The sequence below is a fragment of the Mytilus trossulus genome, chromosome 7 (assembly GCF_036588685.1).
Source record: "Mytilus trossulus isolate FHL-02 chromosome 7, PNRI_Mtr1.1.1.hap1, whole genome shotgun sequence".
Taxonomy (NCBI): Eukaryota; Metazoa; Mollusca; class Bivalvia; order Mytilida; family Mytilidae; genus Mytilus; species Mytilus trossulus.
In genome coordinates this window covers 17033343-17055248 of record NC_086379.1, presented here as the reverse complement: position 1 = coordinate 17055248, position 21906 = coordinate 17033343, and the positions used below count along the sequence as shown (strand labels likewise).

General features: G+C 30.8%; 2 protein-coding genes across 4 annotated transcripts; one reads left to right on the top strand and one right to left on the bottom strand.

Annotated features, from left to right (window-relative positions):
* Positions 1 to 581: 581 nt before the first annotated feature.
* Positions 582 to 10411, bottom strand: LOC134724727 (enkurin domain-containing protein 1-like). 2 transcript variants are annotated; one of them, XM_063587919.1, is made up of 7 exons: positions 10269 to 10411; positions 8569 to 8684; positions 7095 to 7255; positions 6425 to 6577; positions 5882 to 6042; positions 3469 to 3605; positions 582 to 2924 (listed from the first exon to the last, which is right to left on the bottom strand). In XM_063587919.1, the coding sequence occupies exons 2-7, from the start codon at positions 8642 to 8644 to the stop codon at positions 2764 to 2766; spliced, it is 849 nt and encodes a 282-aa protein (XP_063443989.1). In that variant the 5' UTR covers positions 8645 to 8684; positions 10269 to 10411; the 3' UTR covers positions 582 to 2763. The 2 variants fall into 2 exon arrangements, with proteins under 2 accessions (XP_063443989.1, XP_063443990.1); XM_063587920.1 differs by lacking the exon at positions 10269 to 10411 and adding an exon at positions 10100 to 10121.
* On the top strand, positions 10130 to 21162 carry LOC134724725 (uncharacterized). 2 transcript variants are annotated; one of them, XM_063587918.1, is made up of 11 exons: positions 10130 to 10238; positions 14007 to 14169; positions 14717 to 14789; positions 15380 to 15515; positions 15894 to 15999; positions 16557 to 16757; positions 17456 to 17559; positions 18063 to 18193; positions 19149 to 19204; positions 19438 to 19509; positions 20111 to 21162. In XM_063587918.1, exons 1-11 carry the CDS (start codon positions 10171 to 10173, stop codon positions 20303 to 20305), a joined length of 1305 nt encoding a protein of 434 aa, XP_063443988.1. In that variant the 5' UTR covers positions 10130 to 10170; the 3' UTR covers positions 20306 to 21162. The 2 variants fall into 2 exon arrangements, with proteins under 2 accessions (XP_063443988.1, XP_063443987.1); XM_063587917.1 differs by lacking the exon at positions 10130 to 10238 and adding an exon at positions 10538 to 10814.
* The last annotated feature ends 744 nt before the right edge of the window (positions 21163 to 21906 follow it).

Below are 21906 nucleotides of genomic sequence, written 5' to 3'. Positions count from 1 at the left end.
TTTGTAAGAGAGTTGTGGGACTTTGGTCATTTTTTGGAGTATTGTGAGCACAGCCTCTCCCTGACCACTTACAGAATCTTTTACCATTTGGTAGGATGAGTTGCCATCATAAGTTATTGACCATAGTTATGATGTGGTCATTCTGTTCTAGCCATCTTGGCCTTTTGAACATGTTTGCCTTTACAGTGTCTTGTTCTGTAATAATTTCAACAAAAAAACACAAATATGATTATAAACCTTCATTCAAGGGCAATATTTGTCATGTTGGCTAAAATGTAGCTCTGGTCCTGCTTATCAATTTTCCCACTACCATTTCTCATTTATCTGTATTGATTTAATTGTTAAAAACTTTCACTTGTCAGAGGGTTATAGCTCCAATGAGTATCTCAACTTAAAAACCATATGTCGAAAAAGCTGGAGCAACCAGCCAAATCATCAATTCACCAATTTTTGCCTAACCAACATACAACTTTACAATCAAAACTTGATTACTATTGAGAAAACCTTGTTTAAGAGAAGAAAACCCGGTTAACGAAGTCAGACATGCTTTGTGTGTGTGGCGTTAAAAAATAACAAACTAATTTCAACAATAGTATATTACTGCTCTTTATCTTCCTAAAGGGATAGAATATAAAATAAGTATGTACAAAATAAATAAAAGATTACAATTCTGCAAACTTTTGTAAATTCTAAACTATATCAGTGGGCAACATATATATACTAAATCTGTGTAAAAGAGATATGTGCGCGCTAGCAAACTTGCAATTTTTTTAATTTACACAATAATTTATACATTAGAAAACATTTATGACAAGTCAACTATCATTGAGAAATACAACCTGATTATTTTTCATAACAGCTTACTTTTTCGGGAAAAATCAAATCTTTTTTGGTCTTTCAGTTAAATTATCTCCCCTTTGTTTACTTATTTAAAGAGATAATCGACTCAGAGCAGTTCCAATTAAAACAATATTGATGTTGTCTGCCCTTGAGATTATAAATCAAAATATGTTTTCAAGTCACAAGCAAAATGAACTTTGCAATGAAGTTATATTGTTTGTTGGATTTTCAGAGGAGATAATTTGAATTTAATTTTAAACATTCAATGCAAAATTAGTACCTGTTTCACTGAAAAAGTTGCAAGTAAAGACTTTAAAAATAATTACTTATTTCAAAATGCACATTAAAATTTATTACATATAAAAATGACAAAAAAAGAATATTCTAAAATTGCTCAATAAAGGTCAGCAAATTTACAATTGTTTTAAATGAAGTATGTAAACAAAAGTAATGTTTAGAATTGAATTGAATTGATGACATGTAACCTACAAGTAAGTTTTACTTTTTTTTTTTATTAAAAACACCATATAATTTTAATAATACAACTGTATAATTGTTTTACATGGTGCAATAACAGTTACACTTTTTCTATAATAAAAAAAACCCACATTACATGTAGTAACAACAACTAAAACTAAATCCTTTTAATTGTTTTCTGTGTCTAAATAAATGTTTGAGCATACTCTTAGTCTGTTATCTATAATGCTATTTTCATGAGTCAATTTTACTACAAGTAGTTTTACAAAGAGACTTTTTTTTAAAACTAAATTAATGAAAACAATAGATTTACGCAATAGTAATAACTTCCAAACTTCAAAAGCCTTGTTCAAGCAGTAATTTAAATTTCAACATGAAACCAAAAGTATGATGATTGAAGATCATAAGCATTACTATATTCCTCTGCCTCAATGAGGTTAAAAAAGATATGGAGTAAATGGTGATATGACAGAACTCCAACAATGATCATAATGAGTAATGAACAGGTTATAGCACAACAAACACTTTCAAATTACTTATTTGTTCAAAGTGAATAATAATTTTCTTTAAAATCTAGTAAGCAATAGTAAGCAAAAGACAGTTTTATCAAACCATTATGTTCTATCCAAGCAGACAAATAAAATATATTAACTAACTTTTAAAATTTGATCATCTTCAAAAACATTCCAAGAAATTATATACTTATAAAACCACTTCTAGCCCCAGAATAAAAACAATACTAGCAGATCAATGTCAGAAAAATATCAACTTTTTTGTATCTGGCAAGAAACTGTTGAAGGGTTCAGTTAACCTTGACCTTCCCTAGTGTCTAAGACTCATACAAAAAAGTTTACTTTTTCTGACCTAATAATGAATATTTCTTTGCAAGTGATCAACAGTAGGTTTTTAAGATTTACATATCAAATCAATTATTTATTTGAAATGGCTGGATTTCAATTTTAAAAGCCCTAAAGTAAAATACTAACAATTAAAAAGAATTGACCATGTGCAGAAAAATATGGTTTCTGATGTTAATTTTTTTTTAAGTTCCTTTACCACAGAAAAGAAATGCAATTTCAATAATAAAAGCAATTTTCAATTTTTAATTGGCATTGTTAATAATTATAAAATTGTGCATCAAAATTACTAACAGTAAGCTGTTATCTAAAAAAACAACATCTGAATTTCTAAGTATCACAGGATTCTCTGGGAACATATAAATACACAACATTTAAAAAGATTCTACTTTCAATTAGCGATAGAAGTTACATAATAGCAAAATATTGTCAGCATGTCTATAAAAATCCAGTTTGATTTCAGTCTATGTCACACAATGTATTGCATTTTATTGAAATATCATAATGCACAGCATCATGCAAATTGTCCCATGATGCACTTGCACCATTCCAATGATGCACTAGCATCATACTTTGATCCCACAATGCACTAGCTGTCTATCCTCACAAAAACTTTCGGTTTTGAAAATATCTTCTTTCCCTCATCAATTTCTGATAACTTTGCCTCTATTTCTTGTTTTTCTGTCCTTAGTCTAAACGTATCCATTCGTAACGGGAGGCCAGATAACAGCTTCATCAGTTCCCTTTCTCCTGTAATATAAATTAGTCATATGCAATATGGAAATAAAAATTCTTCATCTCTAACAACTTTGTATCTGTTCACAGTACACAGATATCTGTATACAGAAAGTTGGATTGTATTAAAATATTTTGTATTTGAATGTTGCCTTTTTTTTAAGACAAGTGCTTCTGTATAAATTTACTAATGGAGTCAAAATGTTATGTGAAAAAAACATCATAGACAAAGGAAAAATCTATAGCTCTGAAACCATACATCCTTATTCAGTCATCATCTCAGTAGACAATTGTAACATTTTGTATTCTTATGAGTTTTTTTTAATAGTAGTTCCTGGTTAAAGTTATACACCACTTTATCAAATAAATGCTTTGAATTTGATAGCAAATCAGGTAAACATGTCGCTTTGCTCAGAGTTTTATTCATTTTAAGTACTGCAAATTCAAAAATTCTTGTATTGTTTTTATTAATTTGAAAAATATGACAGTACTAGGTTCTTGTATTCATAATTTTAGTAATACTTTGAAATCACATAAACCATAGAGATGAAGTGCTTACTTTCTTTCAACAGATTAAGGGTCTGTAATCTCTCATTTTCAGGTAAAACTTTATGACCGGGTGGCATAGCTGGATCAGGTGTGTTAGCTATTCTATCTTCTTCATCTTTCTTCCATTGATCTTTTCTATTTACTAAACTGAAAGTCAGAAATATTAAATTGAAATATCTGTTATTATCATCAATACAAATACATACATGACATATGGATAATATGCTTAAAATGGCAAACACATTCATTTAAATAAAGCATATAACAAAGAATCACTGACCTAAGACATGATCTTTTAAGGTACTCATTTGTTAGATATGCATTTTACTTTTCTACATTGGCTAGAGGTATAGGGGGAGGGTTGAGATCTCATAAACATGTTTAACCCTGCCTCATTTTTGCGCCTGTCCCAAATCAGGAGCCTCTGGTCTTTGTTAGTCTTGTACTATTTCAATTTTAGTTTCTTGTGTACAATTTGGAAATTAGTATGGCGTTCATTATTACTGAACTAGTAAATATTTGTTTAGGGGCCAGCTGAAGGACGCCTCCAAATGTGGGAATTTCTCGTTACATTGAAGACCTGTTGGTGACCTTCTGCTGTTGTTTTTTCTATGGTCGGGTTGTTGTCTCTTTGATACATTCCCCATTTCCATTCTCAATTTTATCCTAAATCAAATCATAGTACTTCATGTTGCTGACCAATGTTGACTTTTTTGGCCCAAGATTTGCTATTTTTCTCAGATTTTTCTCAAATGCTTACTATAACTACATGTACTTAGGTTTAATTTCATTGAATATAGGGGTCAATATTGAGCAAACCTACTTCTTTCATTTGTTTATGTTTTCTTATTTTTTTCATAACAAAGTGACAGTGGGTTCATTGATCTTTGTCAGTTTCAAATTTTTGTAGATTGGGAAAGAATAGTATACATGTATGTATAAAATTTAAACATATTCTGTGTAAATGGCTATAGAAAATTTGTTTGTTGTCAATACTTTAACTAGAGGCTCTAAAGAGCCTGTGTCGCTCACCTTGGTACATTTGTATATGTGAATATTCAACAAAGGACACAGATGGATTCGTGACAAAATTGTGTTTTGGTGATGGTGATATGTTTGTAGATCTAACTTTACTGAACATTCTTGCTGCGTACATATATCCCCATCTATAATGATTGGCCCAGTAGTTTCAGTTAAAAGTGTTAGTAAAAATTTACAAATTTTATGAAAATTGTTAAAAATTGACTATCGATTCGTCTGAAATTTTCAGGGCAGATAGATCTTGACCTGATAAACAATTTAACCCATGCCAGTTTTCCTCTTAATGCTTTTGTTTTTGAGTTATAAGCCAAAAACTGCATTTTATCCCATGTTCTATTTTTAGCCATGGCAGCCATCTTGGTAGGTTGACCAGGTCAACAGACACAATTTTTAAACTAGATACCCCAATGATGATTGTGGCCAAGTTTGGTTTAATATGGCGCAGTAGTTTCAGAGGAGAAGATTTTTGTAAAAGATAACTAAGATTTACGAAAAATGGTTAAAAATTGACTATAAAGGGCAATAACTCCTAAAGGGGTCATTTGACCATTTCGGTAATGTTGACTTATTTGTAAATCTTATTTTGCTGAACATTATTGCTGTTTACAGTTTATCTCTATCTATAATATTTTTCAAGATAATAACCAAAAACAGCAAAATTTCCTTAAAATTACCAATTTAGGGGTAGCAACCCAACAACAGGTTGTTCGATTCATCTGAAATTTTCAGGGCAGATAGATCTTGACCTGATAAACAATTTTACCCCATGTCAGAATTGCTCTAAATGCTTTGGTTTTTGAGTTATAAGCCAAAAACTGCATTTTACCCCTATGTTCTATTTTTAGCCATGGCGGCCATCTTGGTTGGTTGACCGGGTCACCGGACACAATTTTTAAACTAGACACCCCAATGATGATTGTGGCCAAGTTTGGTTTAATTTGGCCTGGTAGTTTCAGAGGAGAAGATTTTTGTAAAAGTTAACGCAGGACGACGACGACGGACGACGACAGACGCCGGACGCAAAGTGATGAGAAAAGCTCACTTGGCCCTTCGGGCCAGGTGAGCTAAAAATCACGGTAAACATTTCAAAATCAGTATGCTACAAATAATAATGAATCCAAAATGTGTATGTTTTAATGACTTTATGAAACAAAAATAAGAAATTGCAACACCAAGGTCACAGTTTCAGAATCTATTTGATAATTGGTTATTTTATTGTTTGAATTTGAAAACGCAATTAACAACATGCTTTTGTTGAACTTTCATTGGTTAAACTTTTTTTAATCAATCAAAACATTTGCATAAGTTTTAAAAATATTACCCAGAATGCAGCGTATTCTGAAACTGATTTCACCAGCTAAATTGAACTTCATAAAACTTACTAGTGAGGTACTACTCCTTTCTTGTATCGTTTTAACTCATCATCTTGTTTTTTCTTTAATTCATCTAAATTCGTCAGACTTGGACTCTTGTACATTCTAGAATTCCTTGCTGCAATACCATTGACTTTTATAAAGTCAAAATTATGTCTTGTTAACTTAACCTGAAAATATAAGCATAGTCATACATTATTCATGAGTACAGGTGCTGTGAAAACTCCTCTTATAATATGGATTGATATTATATCAGAAAATTCTCTTTTTTATTATCATACCCCGCTTTACAAATTTTAAGATAATAAAGTTGGAAAATGAATAGAGAAAAAATGTCTGCCCTCTATCAATATTCAACATCACTGGACATCATGACAAAACTGGAATAATGACTTTAACAAATCATTTATTTGATTGAGTTAAACAACATTCTGTAAACAAAATAAGTATGTTACTGCAGCAACATGTAATGAATACAACTGTATTTAATTAAAAGAGAAAGCACAAGTTTTGACAATAGAAAATAATGTTTTGAATGTGTAAATTATTTACATCACTAGCTGACGAGGCTACTGGAATGGTCAGTTTTTCTTTTGGTGGTTCCGCAGAACATGGTCGATTCTGTACTGGGATAGCTGGGGGTCCCATCCTGGAATGTGCTCTAAGGAAATTAGCTGAATGTGGCCTTGGAACTGCTGGTTCTTTCTGTCAATACATAAGCACACACATATTTTCTTAAAGAAATTTTTCAAGGCAAATAAAATAGAGCTATATAGTTGATGAGAAATGATAGTAGTTGGAGGCGTAATGTCTTTTATGATTCACCAAAAGGCAATGAATCATGGTTGTTTTTCTTTACAGCATCATGAGTTTGATTGATGATACATAATTCAATAACCACTCACAGTGTAATGACGTTCAAATATGTTGTGTTTTAAAAGACACTTCTTAAAATATTCAAAATATTTTCAATTTTTTTAGAAAAAATACTCGAACAAGTTGAAAAAAAATATAACTAGGTTCACTTCAGTCATGTCGAAAATCTCTAGTCAAATATTTACTTTTACTAGTTGACAAAATTATAAAAAAAAACAAAAAAAAACACATAATTTACAGAAATAAATACATTGGATATATAGCAGTTTGACAAACACATGAGAAGCTTGCTTTCTCTTTATACTAATAGTATTGATTTTATAAGTGCTCAGTTGATTGTAATTACCTGAATGTCGTCTTTAATCTTTGATGTGACAGAACTGTATTTCTCTGACTTCCACAAAGCTTTAACCGGCTGGTGAGTGTCACTTTCCTTCTGTCTACTTTGTCTCTGAATCGATCTGATTCTTCTCATGTTTTCAGCATAATGATTCTTTGATCTGGAGTCTAAAAATTACAAAATAAAAAATTACATTCACATTTTCAGCATAATGATTCTTTGATCTGGAGTCTAAAAATTACAAAATAAAAAATTACATTCACAGTGTTTTTTTCGAGTACAAAATTTCACATGTTTTTAGATGTACCTGTAGTTTAATTATTCTGAAAGGTATACCACATCCTCATTTTTATAGTCACGTTGTTTACAGAGCATGTAAAGGAGTAGGGGCAATAAGGCCTAGTTTTGGCCCAAGAAAATCAAATGTTTGATAACCATTTCAAATTAGCACATAATGTTTAAAAATGTATAGGGTCAAGAAACATAAATGAAAAACAGAAAGATTTTTATCTGATGACATCACAATTACATCACAATATGTTCTGTTTTCACAAAAACGATGAAAAATACAGAATTTATGCAGTTTTCAATCTTTATTTCCGTCGAGGAAACATCCTGCGCAGTCGAGAAACAACAAAATACTTTTAACAGAAGCTTTATTATAACTATTGGCATAATCTCACCAAATATAAAGTTGTTTCTTGGGTGCGCTCATACTTTTTCAATCTAAAATATACTTGAAATTTGATGAAAAAACAAGGAAAATCAAGAAATTTAACAAATATGCAAATCAGGGCATGATTTGTTGCCATGGTAACTTGTTCGATGTCAAATTTGTTTTGTTTTTCTTAGTACCTTATACTTTAGTCAAGTTTTCAGTAATTTTAAAATATGTATGATAACTTTTAAAATTGCAGTAATTTTTGGACCAAATAAGGGCCTTAATGCCCCTACTCCTTTAGATACAATCTGGGTAAACATCAATTCTTTAAATAAACTTATTCTAAATGGTTATCAATTCAACACTGTAATAAGATCTTTAAAAATTGTTATACAATGTATTGGTATAAATTTATTTTTTGTTAAATGTTATTTTGCTTTGAATAGGTCTGATAGTAAAGCCTTTTCCAGTGTGGCACAATCATTTGATTGCTGTATATTTTTGTATATGTTTTTTATTCACAACCCATAAATAGTGCGGTTTAATTTTCAAGTTTTAACATTCTTAAAGCTATGTTTTTATTATTTCTACTAGTGGAGGAACCATTAGTGCCAAGAGTTAACCTTCTACATAAGGTAATTAACTGACAAAAGCCATTACAGATTTAAAAAAATGCTCTAAAGTATTAATTGGTTGGGTTGTTGTCGCTTTGAAACATTCCCCATTTCCATTCTATTACTTTGATAACAAGCTAAACTGATACATTTCTAACACATATGTAGCTTCCTTGAAAGGAATGTACTTTAAAAAATCACTTACCTGGTCTATAATGACTTTGTAGGTTACTAAAACCTGAACCTTGTAGGGAGAACGTATTTGCTGTCTGTGTTTTCATTTTAAAACCACAGAAGATCTAATGTTGTGCTGTAAGATGTCTACAAAAGAAAAAAGGCAAACAATATTTAATATGTCTTAACAAGAGAGGCTTTTGATATGAGTTATCTCCCATTTGGCAACATACTTTAAGCTAAATGTAGGTCAGAATTTCTTTTACATTTTACTTAAAAATCTATTTAATTATAAATGGGGAATGTGTCAATGGAACACAGATGATGCCCCCACTTGCTTATCACATAAAGTTATGAAGGGACATAACTGAAGAAGTACCAATGTTCCTAGTTCAATTCCCGCCCCATGGGGGAGATAATTTCAGGGAACGAATTTTCTGCTCTTCTTTAACACCTTTTCCTAGTATGGTCTTGAGAAACGATGAAACATGTAGTCTGTAAGTGTTGGAAGGGGAGAATAAATAGCTGACCCATGTTAAGAGAGAGCCACATCTCTTGCACCTGAAAACACCCTTGTAGATTTCGAAAATTTGCAGGCTAATGCAGCTACAAAGCAGCACTGGCACCCGCAAAGTGGAAAGTGATTAATATAAGTTGGTATTACTTGTTTCCTAATCCTTTATAAACATGATAAATAAATATGTTTAAACTATCAAAATTGAAAAAACGTAAAAGCTTAGTGGCATTACTTAAATTTGTACTTGATCTGAGTTTTGTGGTAATAATTATTGTGTATACATGTATATATATATAAATCTCATAACATTTGGTTGAGGTTAACTTAAGTAATTAGTTAGAGAACAGAAACCCAAAATTCCACAATTAAACAGGTACATGTCTTTATAACTATGGAATGGTAAAAGTGACACAACCAGAATTTAAATTTGATCTGTAATTTGGGTAATCATGGTAATAAGCATTGTGACTTTGAGTATAAGTTTCATAATATTTTGTAAAGGCAAACTTAAATAATAAGGGGAACAGAAAATAATAAGGGGAACGGAAGCTAAAAATTCAGAATACGTACAGAATACAAAATCACACAGGGGTCCATATAACCTTTGACATCATAATTCAAAACTTTTTCGTCATAATTAAACACGACTGATTGTTGCTTAAGGCTTAATGTCAAAAGGTGATAGGGAGATAGATCTTAGGTCATTCAGGTGCAAAAAACACCTTATCGCTAAGTCTGCAATTACTGGATATCACACAGGTTCCTGTAAAATTTTGACGTCATAAAACAAAATGTCTGCATGCAGATGCCACTATTAAAAAGTTTTTGTTGTATGCGTCAAAAGTTCAAGCGTTTGAGTCAGCGGGGATTAGCGATAAGATGTATACAACTATAAATAATATACTTCTTAAGGAAGAGCTGGTATTTCTGAGAGAAAAAAACAAACAAATTAATTTTAAAATTATCCAGTATTAATAACAAGATTAATTTGCTGATCTTTGATGTCAGAGACACAAGTGCTGTTATACAAATGTAAGCACTGAACTGTTTGAACTTATGCCAATCTCTGATTGTCTTTTCAAGCCATTGTGACGTTTCGAGAATCACTTAGAAATTATGGGTTTGCTGCAGTCAGATTCGGACTTGGACGAGCTCTGTCATTTAGAGCTTGCTGCATCACAATGGTGAGATGGGTTGCATATTGCATGTCTTACATAATAACTATACTCTGTTCCTTCTTCTGGCTTGCGATAAACTGATGTTTTGTTTCGCAAATGGCCAAAACGTGTGTTGACAAGGTAAACTATTCACAGGACTCCATTGTAAATTGTTTCGATCACGTGACGTTCGAATTTTCAATATTTTCTTAATTATTTTTTTTATATTTTTATATAAAGATAACCTGGATTTTTATTTTTATTTGCAATGAAATTGTGTCATTACTATAACTGCATTAAATATTGACTCGAGAAATTACGATACCTGTTCGTCTCCATGAAAACTCAAACATCCGGTTTATAAAAAAATATTGGTGCCCGAAAATAGAAAAGTGTTTAGATATTCTAAACTGCGAATTATGTAGCTATTTTTAAGTGTCTGGTATTGTTCTTAATATAAGAAAACGTAAATTAGTCTGTAGCAACAATGTCTAGAGCTGCAGTATCTAAATCTCGAGCTGACAAGGGCTCAAAACCAGCTCCAGCCCACACTCCAGTCGTTGCTCATGAAATTGTACCAGGAAAATTCAATGATCAGGATTGGTTTGTATATATTTTTCAAACTTAAATGCACATTAAGATCCACAGTGAGTGAATTAAATGTATATGGTCAGATCATATGTTCTTGGTACGTCATATGATATGAATTTGTTTTACGCATGTTTTTTCAACGGAAGTTGTAACGTCACCATGCATATTTTAATCATGTTTTTAGCACATAAAGTCATGAAATGAAGATAATTGCAATAATTTGCGGTTAACCCACGACTGTTATATACATAAAAAAAAAGTCAAATGGTTTTCGACTCATATGGGGACGACTCTTTAGTCCCCAATACACCTTATCGCTATTTCCGCTTGACCCGAAAATTTCGTCCACTTGAACTATTGGCGTCATACAACAATCACTTTTCCATTGTGGCGTCAGACATTTTGAATTATGACGTCAAAATTTTACGGGACCCTGTGTGATGTCCAGTAATGGCGGACAAATAGCGATAAGGTGTATTACGATAGAAAAATCAATAAAAAAAAAAATAGGGAAAATTTCCCAAATTTTTCATTCTTCTGATTTCAAAATCGTAAACTTTATTTTCAGATCTACTCCCTGTTCTGGTTTTCTGCACAGAAATCGGTCTTGTTTGCATGAGGCTTTGATTTTTTTTTATATTTATCAGTCTAGTATAAAATATAAGATTGGAACAAATTAATTTTTAATAATTGTTTGATATGAAAAACAATGTTACCTGATGTAAAGTGTTTCTTTTGATACATTGAATATGATGTCATAACTTAAAAGAACGTCATGATCACAGCTAAATCCCTAACAACAGAATCAAAATCGGGAACTTTACGGTATTTCCGCGTCTTTTATAAACATGTTTCAATTAAAAAAAATTAAACATACAGACTTCGTCCCCATTCACAGGTTATGTCTGCCTCATATTAAATCCCTACTTATAAGTTAAATCAATCTTACCATGGCATGTTTACTCATCCCAAATTTACAAATCCTTAAAATTTGTGCCTTAACTGCCTCGTTAGTCTTGTGGTAGTGGGCTTGTCTCAGGTGCATGAGTTCAGGCGTTCCAACTAAGTTAATTAGGTCACCCAAAGATAGAAAAATTTGCTTTTTACTAGTTAAGGGCTACGGAAACTACATTTAAAGTGGGTCTCATTGGGGTCAAAGCGTGACATATGAAAGTCAAATTATTGTGTTGTGAAAATGGGAAATGAGGTCTAGCCTGGGAAATGACAAAAAAATGAGAATTGCTAGCGTACATAGTGTAAGTGGGATATAGGAATCAGACAAAACAGTAAGCGGGATCCGGGATCAGAACCCCCAAATGAGACCCTCTTTACATGCATATCTTTATGAAAACAAATTAAAGGAAGCACGTAGTTTGCTCAAAGTTTAAAACAATACAAAATATTATGAAATCAAATTGCATGTTCTGAAGTTGACCTGAATTAATTATTCATTGGTCTGAACTGATTACAAAAGAATACATTAATAACCACATATATTGAGTAAACACAAAAAAACTCATTGTATTAAAATTTTATCCCTCTAATAGGGCCCGGTAAGTATGACATAATGTTACAAATTTTGCTGAACTGTGCTGGTTCTTTATTTATTTAACACAGTTTAAAATTGTTTGTTAACTTTGTTTTGTTTTGTTCAATATTAATTATGTTTGAATGTTTGTCTTTGAAATCATTGACATTTATATGTGATAATAATATAATGTCCATATTGGAAGTGAATAAGAAAATTGAGCAAAAGCTGAGTTCATGCAGTGGCCAAACAGTAAGATTATAGCAAGGGGGCCAGGCTAATAGAAAAAAACTCTAATGATTGACAGACATTGCCAAAGTGAGAAAAAAAGTATTGTTCAGACAATGTGAAGTTCACAAGTCTTAGAGACTAAAGATGAGCAACATGAAATCTAAAACAACCCTGAGTCATTTTGCTCTGGTCGTCTTCAAAAAAGAAAGTTCTAATAAAATACTAAAATAGGATACTCTTTTTGGTTTTATTTAGTGCTTGCTGAGAAGACATACAGTCCATATCTATTTCACACAATAACTTACATTTAGTTCCTGAAACGTTATTTATTTATTTTACACAAAAAGCCATTCATGTGTTCTTTGAGCATGTCCTGAGCAAAGACTTCCATACGATATAATATATATATTTCTACATTTCCTGAATTTATTTTAAGAGTTATGGTTATTTGAAATTGTACAGGAAAGTTACATATACATGTATAGCAATTCCATGCATAAGTGTTTACCGGAAATTTAACATTTAAATCATGAAAAAATATGTGGCTCTCTTCATTGTCAAATCTGACCCGACACCTTGGAGAGCAACTACTTGACCTGCCATCTCAATTGAAAAAAACTGACTATTTACACAGGTTTATTGTGTAATATATTTTATAAACCTGTCAAATTAACACAAAATTGACATGAGACAAGTTTTTTAAAATGACCTTGAGACATAAGGGGTTTCCCCACTGGTGATAACAAATGTAGTTTGTCTAACAAAAATGATGTTGCTGTATTTTCTGGTTTGTCTGTAATACTAACAATCATATGTACATTATTCCCCAAAAAGGACCCACAAGTACATGAAATCATCAAAGTTGTATTTCTATTTTAATTCCCTTACTATAGAAATATAAAACCTGACACCTCATATATGATGGCCTTGCTATTGCTTGCTGTGCTTAATGCAATTAATGATTAATTGTCATAGTAATGTTATTATCATATTGGTAATATAAAAACATGTTTTTTTCTGATTCAGTTTTTATGTTCCTACTAAGTATAAAATGAATGTTTGAAAAAAGAGATCAGATAGAGAACCTTTTGAATTCATTCTCAAAATATTTGCATTTGCAAATGTAGGATTGCTGTCTTCTTGATGGCAGTATCACTCTTATTGATTTAGGTACAATGTGTACAGGTACAATGTATGCTGAGAATACTTGATTTTTTTGTGTGTTTTTTTATGGGATTAAATAACTTGAAGAACCTCATTATTTAAAATGATTTTTCTAACAAAAATTATACAAAAACTTATTTAAATCTGTGTTTCAGCAATAATTCATATTCAAATTTGAAATTGGAAATGAAATCATTGGTAAATAAAATAATATTCTCAGAATGAATTTATAAATAAGCGTAAAAGTGTAGATCCATCATTGTTAATTTTTGTAATTTTAGGACCTGGATGTTGGATAAAGATGGAGCTGAAGACTTCATTGAGGATATTGTGGAAGAAATTGTTGATACATCACTAGATAAAATATATAAACTATACTTAGATAGACAGTTATTGCCATTCACTGTTACCATGGCAAAGGATGCTATCCTTCAAGTTATAGAGGTAATTACCAAAGTTAAACATTTCATAGTACATGAATATTTTGCTATCTTTAATATTACAATTTTAAAATTATCAGCACAATTTTCAGTGAAAAGTTTTATATTTTTACCAAAATCACATCATTCTTTTAGCTGCATTTACAAAAAACAATGTACACTATTTCCTAAAAAAACATTCTTTATATCCATCCTTTTCTGTCATGTAACAGAAAACAAGGTAACATTTTAGGTTGGCTTAAACTTAAGAACCTGTTGTTCAGTGATTGATGTTTTTAGTACATAACAAATTGACAAAAGTATGTCTATGAGCTGATAAACAAAACACTGTCTGCAAATTAGAAGACGTCTTACATCCCAAATTATATTATTGAAAAAAACTAATCAGCATGTCAGTGAGCAGTTGATAATTTCATGAAAATGAAAACATTTTTCATTTTAATTTTTGTTTTAACTTACTTATTTCTAGGTCGTTTCATATACTTTTTGTATATAATATTTAATTGGTGGCTTTTATTTTGTATTGTTGTTCACTCTTTCTTTATTTACAGTGGCAATTTTTATCAAGAGATGAAGGAGAGACAGAACTTGAATCCACGGGAGAAGGATGGATAGAGGATGAAGGTATAGAATAACAGTCGCTTAAGTTTGACATGTGTTTTACAATTTTCTTGATTTCTGATTGATTTATAACAAAAATAATTTTACATATCATACATCAAGCACGTTAAGATGAAAAAAAATCAAAAAAAATCATAAAATTGTAAAAAAAAATTATGATTGGGTTTTTTCTATTGTGAAAATTTCAACAGCATAAGTTTTCCATAAATGAAAACTTGCATCATTTCTAGGCAGTATTGCATGAATTCATAATTTTATTGTTTACAACAATCACAATAATAAATGCATGCAAAAATTTTCAGAAAATTCAGATTTTGACAATCATACAGACGCCTTTATATAATTAAAAAAAAATTCAAAGTAAAGCTTCTACTGTAGATTCATTAATATTCTTGGATACAAATTTATTGTTGATACAGGGGAACCAAAAATGAAAATATTCAACAAATTACAAATTTTCTAAAGGAATGTATGGTGATGCCAAAACAATGAAATTAAATAACCATGTAAAAGCAAGTTTTCTTCAATCCACAAAAATTGGTTGCTACAAAAATCCAATAATCCACTTATAAGATACTAATTTTGTTCTACAGAACCAGATGCAGCTACAACGGACTGCTGGGCACAAGGGTCTGTACCTAAAAATATCATACCTAGACGCCCAATTTCACCTGTGGCAGAGGAGTTTGATGAACATCCAGACGTCATTGACGAGGAACCACCATCTCTGTAAGTTCAACATTTTTTAAGCTTAAAATTCAAGTGATTTCAGATGTAAAAATATATTTTATACAATCAATTTGCTTTGCTTTCAACTATTGAAAGCTATCATGGTTGTAACATTCTTAAAAATAAATATTTTTTAAAAGATATTTGAAACAAGCAAGTTATTTAAGTAGAAGTGAGGAACTTTTAATGAGAAGACTGATCCTACACACCAAGGGAAAGTGATTTAATTTCAATATTTAAAAAAAAAAAGGGTTGATGATTTTTTTGATTTTTTAAAGAGACATTATTAAATAATGTCTTTTCTTGAGTTTTTTTTTTTATTTTAAGAGGAGGGTTAAACGTTTTAAGATAATTTTGATGATCTTCTTTCATTTGTAGGGATGAAGAAACCACTAAAGTAACAGAAGAACCGGAAGAACTTGAAGATAAAGTATCAGATGATGAAAGACCAGAAGAAGAAGAAAAGAAGACAGAAACAGTACAGGTGACATTTATTTAAAATCTCCTATCTTTGCACATGTCAAAACATTTTAATCTAAGCTCTTACTTCAGTTTTTTTGTCAGGATTAATCAGCTGATTCAATTTGAATTCTTCCCAGTCTTAATTTTGATCAATTGCAAATTTTTGAAATTATCTCCCTTTTATAAAAAAAAAAAGTAAAACATTAATAAGGAACCCAAGGACGATAACAAGATGTTCAAACACAAATAATGATCACCTTTATTGATAAACTAGTTCTGAATTGACCAAATTCATGTGAACATAATTTTATTTTAAGATAAATTAACTTTGGCAGTGTCAAATTATCTCCCCTAGTGAAACACTGATTAGAATTAATAGCATGTCTTTCCATTCAATCATACATGTCAATCATTAATTATTGCTGGAAGTGAAAAACATATATTGTAAGAAACTTTATTTTCGACAGGTTTACAAATATATATGCAAATTTTATGTTTTTTAAATAACATATATATGTATTAGTAAGAATTGATTCTGAATCAAATGTTTTAAATATCTGTTTTTTATTGTTCGCTTAGGAAACAAAACAGAAAAAGAAGACAAAATTCAAGCCATATACAGGACGTCTCAAGTCAGCAAGTGTTAGTCAGATGACCACGTCATTAGATGATAGTGAAATGAACATGGTTGCCGCTCAGTTGAAAGCCTCTTTTCAAGGTCAACAGGAAAATCTTAGTGGTCTTGTCAATATGCCAGCGTCATGTCATTCAATATTGAAAGTATGTTGAAATGTTAAGAAAAAAATATTACAAGAAATTTATTTTTTGCACATATTTGTGACTAATATAAAACTGCTAAAAGTATATCCTCATGTGAAGAGGATCAGAATATGGACAGGATAAAACAAATATTAAACAATTCAAACAGATTTGGCACATGAAATAACATCCCTTAGAAATATACCACTATACAGAATAGAACTACATGTACTTGAATTATCTGTCAAGTTATTATTCAAGACTTTATTTCATTACCACAACAGAAGCTACATAACAGCTCATTTTAATTATAGAATAACTAATGGAAGAATTCAAATAAAGAAAAATATTCAACAAGTGATCGAACAACACATTAATTCCCGAATGCGCGTTAATTATCAGTGTTGTAAGGTCACGAGTTGAATATTTTTCGATATTTGAATTCTTTAATTACTGGAAGTTATTCTTTTTTTTACATTGGCAAAATGGCTTTTTTTATAAGAAATTAATGTAAAACATGTAAGGAACTATATCTTTTTTCTATGCATTCACAATTTGTTTTGATCCGCCGTTATCAACGTCTTGACAACACCTATTTTTGTATGACGTCAGAGAGTGAAATTATCGGTTTTTATTTAACTTGGAAATCAATGTAATAATACAATATATCTACCACATATACTTATACTATTTTATAATGTATCCAATTATTTGTCAAGGTGCAAGCTGGACGACCACCAGGGAACAAGGATGTTCTGTATGATGACAGGGGGAATGTTGTGGCTGTTGTCAAATTAAATCCTGACAGATTACCCTCACATAGGTAAGTTATAGAGTCAATAATATTAGTTAATCCTAGCAGGCTACTTCACAAAGGTATGATAACAAACTCATCATAGATATCAGGACAAAATTTTGTATATACCCCAGACACGCATTTGTCTACAAAAGACTCATCAGTGACGCTCAAATCCCAAAAAGTGACATAGAGTTCTTCTTTTGCTGCTGCATGTATATCTTTATTTGCTCATTTCATTAGAAAATTCTTAATTTTCGGTCATGGCAACACAAAAGATCTGATATTTAGGCTGTGTTGTTGCTTTTTTACACTGCATAAGGGTTTCATGCTGTGGTTGGATGTCTGCTTTTAAACAAAACTTACAATTTTTTTGAATGACTTTTAATTTTGAGATATCATGGTAAATTTTGCATGATTATCTTGATGACACCATTGACCCTCATTATAATATATATCAATTTATCCCCTGAAAATCTGTATATAAAGATTACAATATCTTAAGTCATCTATATTCTCTTGTTATACAGAATAAAAGTAAACTATCAAGTAGTAGATCCCTCTGTAGAAGCTGCCAAGAACAGACTAGATGCCATGAAACATGGAAGATATTCTATACAGAGAATGAAGAAGAAGAAATCAGAAACAAGATCATCCATAGGTAATAAAACGGAGACAAATATCAATGGTGTCAATTTTTTATTGTCTCGCCTTGACGAAGTCAAAAAGCGAGACAAAGGTATGCTGTTTCCGGCGTCGGCGATGGCGTCAACAATGTATTAGTTTGTGATTAGCTCAGTTTTATGGGGAACCACTAGTAGTATGTCAATGATAATTGGTATGCAGATGTATTACCATTGCCACATCTCATTGCCATGGAGATTATTTGGCTCCGCCCCCTCAGTCATGGTCTATTGACTTTGAATGGTTTTCTTACTTAACATGTATAAGTTTGTGATTAGGTCAGTTTATGGAGATCCACTTGTGGTACGTCAATGATAATTGGTATGCAGATGTATTACCATTGCCACATCTCATTGCCATGGAGATTTTTTGGCTCCGCTCCCTCAGTCATGGTCTATTGACTTTGAATGGTTTGCTTACTTTTCATGTATTACTTTGTGATTAGGTCAGTTTATGGAGATCCACTTGTGGTACATCAATGATAATTGGTATGCAGATGTATTAGCATTGTCACATCTCATTGCCATGGAGATTATTTGGCTCCGCCCCCTCAGTCATGGTCTATTGACTTTGATTGGTTTGCTTACATTACATGTATTAGTTTGTGATTAAAATTACAAAAAGGCGAGACATATCTCTGTGATAACAGTTTATAGTTGAATAAATAGTTTTATTGCTATGTGATGAAATGTTTTACTAGTATTTAAAAGTGAGAATTGTGCAGACTGGTTAAAAATTTTGAAGTGTTTTCAATCATCAGAACCATAAGTTAGGTTACTGAAAAAATTTGTTAAATTTGATTTTCTTTCAAATAATAAAACTTTAATCAGTTCTATATTATATGTTAAATTTTGTAAACTTGAACACTTTTATGTGTGACAGGAAAGGGGAGATAATTTCAGCTCAATTCATTTATGAAATTTTCTTTTTAGATACATCAACAGAAGTTATGCCTAAAGAAACCAAAACACCACTGCCACCACCATTGGTAAGTTAATTTAATTTTTATTAGTTCATAAATTCTGTTAAACAGTTTAAATCTGTGGTGCAAAACATTGTTGGTTTTATTGTGCGAAAAAAGATTTAGTGGAAAATTGGGTTAAAACCATTTTAATAGATTTATACTGGAAAAAAGTTTAATTTTGCTTGGTATTTATTTGATGTCTTTTTGTTTATTAAACACATATATAAGTTATAGTCAATTTTATAATACTTTTTCAGATTGAGGCTATGGAATTAGCACCAGGTGTCACTGTGAAAGAAGGAGACAGAACAAGAAGAGGTCCAGTAAGGGTATGTAATTTTTCTTTATAAACTTATTCTGTTGTGGATATAAAATATGAATAGACAACTCTAATTTTTTACACAAAAAGTAGAGTTGCTGCACTGGTTCTTTTGCTTTTTTTGGGAATAAATAAATTTCTATAGAATCTTTTGTAATATCTAATTACCTGGGTTAATATTTAACTATACAAAAACAATTAACAGTTTGATAATTAAATAATTTAAAGAAAAAAGGCTATTAGATTAAAGAATATGAATTTTCATATTGGAATAAAAATTCACAAAGATTATTTATATTCCTGATGATAAGACAATGATGCACAAGAGTCCAAATAATTTAGCTGTTATCAACTTTAGGTCACTGTATGGACTTCAATAATGAGCAAAACCCATACTGCCTGAAAATGTACCAACATGAAAAAATGAAAAATATTTCAAAGTGGAAACGAATTACTGATTATGTACAAAAGAATGAACTTAACACAGAAATATTGACAGCAAACAACAACAAGCTTTTTTAAAAGTCAACCAAGGCAATGCAAATACATTTTACCTTAGCATAATTTTATTGTAACTTTTGTTTTAATTGTTTTTGTGATTTATATTTCAGTATGTGAGAAAGGCTGATTTATTTGCTGCCAGCCAGAAGAACTTGAATCCAGTGAATCCAAATACAAAAGGACCAACATTGAATGTTGTGGACCTTCTTGATAGACACACTCCGATATTGAGACCAATGAGAGACTCTCCGCCCCTTCCCCCTATTATACCACACCCTCCAAATCAAGCTAGAATAACCACGTGAAAAAATTTGTACAGTATTATATTATTGATATTTATATAGTCAGATATATGATCCCAGCTCCCATATAAAAGCAAAATCAATGAATTCTTTCTCTCTATGAAAACATATTGTGAAACCTCTGTTTAAGTTTCAATTCTGTGATACTTCTAGTTGACTTTTATAAATTCTTTTTGTATGAATGCATATTTACTTGTATACAGCCAGGATTCAGCATAATGTAACATTGGTAGCATGAACACATAAGGTTGCTTTTATTTTCAAAATATTATGTTGTTGAAATTTCTGAATGTAGAAAATTAGTGAAAGAACTATTAAAGTTGTTTGCATCAGTCCAAATGTTAATATTTATACAAATTTGTTTGTAACATCTTTCTATGTTAATATAAAGATAAGAAGTTAAGACTTTTGTGAAGTTTTACTTGTTATTGAAGGTGTCTGATGACATTGAATGATACATATATGTTAAAAGATAGACCTGTTTAATTTTCTGTAAGAAAACTATTGTAAATCAGAAATGTGTTTGTAGAAGTCAGTTTCATCAATGCTTAATAAGCATTCATGTAAAACAGAATTAAAATATTGTATTACATTGAAGCTTAGAATTCATTTATGAAAAAGATTGATCTAATCACATTAGGGATTACAAGGGTTGTGTCCCTTAACATTGGTCTACCAACTAATATATTTTAGTAGTCAGATTAATATACTTAAGTGCTGAAATTGAATGACTATAGGTAAGACCATGAGCATGGAATAATTATTGTGTTGTGTGCTTTTTTTAAGAATAAATTGTTATGAGCATTTTATACAATTATATTTAATTGTGAATATTTGATTATTAAACCTACAAATGTCAATGGTTTTATTGTTTAATTTAAGTATAGTCAATCAATGATGCAGGTTTTCTCTAGGTCTCAGTTTTTTGATTTGGTTATATCAATTCGTGAAGTTGAAGTTGATTGAATGTAAGATCAATGAGGATTTATCAACAATAACTAGAGATACTTCATGAATATAAATAAGAAGATGTGGCATGATTGTCAATGAGACAACTATTCACAAGAGACCAAATGACACAGAAATTAATATAGGTCACTGTGCAGACTTAAACATTAAGCAAAGCCCATATACCACATACTCTGCTAAAAAATTTAAGACCCTGAATTCACAAATGTAAAACATTTTAAACGAGAATACTAATGGCCTAATAAATGTACAAAAAAATGAACGAAAAACAAATATGTAACACAGCAACACATGACAACCACTACGACAGGCTCCCGACTTGGGTCAGGCACACACCTACAGAATATGGCAGGGTTAAACATGTAAGAAGGATCATTAGCCCTACCCCAAAACTGGGATAGTGGTGCAACAGTAAAATATAAGAACGAACTATAAAAATCAGTTTAAAGGCTTAACTCATCAGATGGAGCCTGTATTGATCACCTGTTTTATTATGTTGCAAATGTATAAGTTTAATCCTGGTATCTATTATGAGTTTATTTATATGGTTTTGTAACAGTCAGCAGGTTATGGAAGAGAGGGGAAAAAAACTGATGGACATTCAAACTCATTAGACAAAAATAAACTGACAAAGC

Bases quoted from the DNA above. Each gene is read 5' to 3' on its own strand.
- LOC134724725 (XM_063587917.1), top strand. From the start codon at position 10,699: ATGTCTAGAGCTGCAGTATCTAAATCTCGAGCTGACAAGGGCTCAAAA. The intron at 10,815-14,006 runs GTTTGTATATAT...TTGTAATTTTAG, and splicing joins AAATTCAATGATCAGGATTG to GACCTGGATGTTGGATAAAG. The intron at 16,000-16,556 runs GTGACATTTATT...TTGTTCGCTTAG, and splicing joins AGAAGACAGAAACAGTACAG to GAAACAAAACAGAAAAAGAA.
- LOC134724727 (XM_063587919.1), bottom strand. From the start codon at position 8,644: ATGAAAACACAGACAGCAAATACGTTCTCCCTACAAGGTTCAGGTTTT. The intron at 6,578-7,094 runs GTAATTACAATC...ATGTATTGACAG, and splicing joins AGATTAAAGACGACATTCAG to AAAGAACCAGCAGTTCCAAG. The intron at 3,606-5,881 runs GTAAGTTTTATG...TCTGACTTTCAG, and splicing joins AAAGGAGTAGTACCTCACTA to TTTAGTAAATAGAAAAGATC.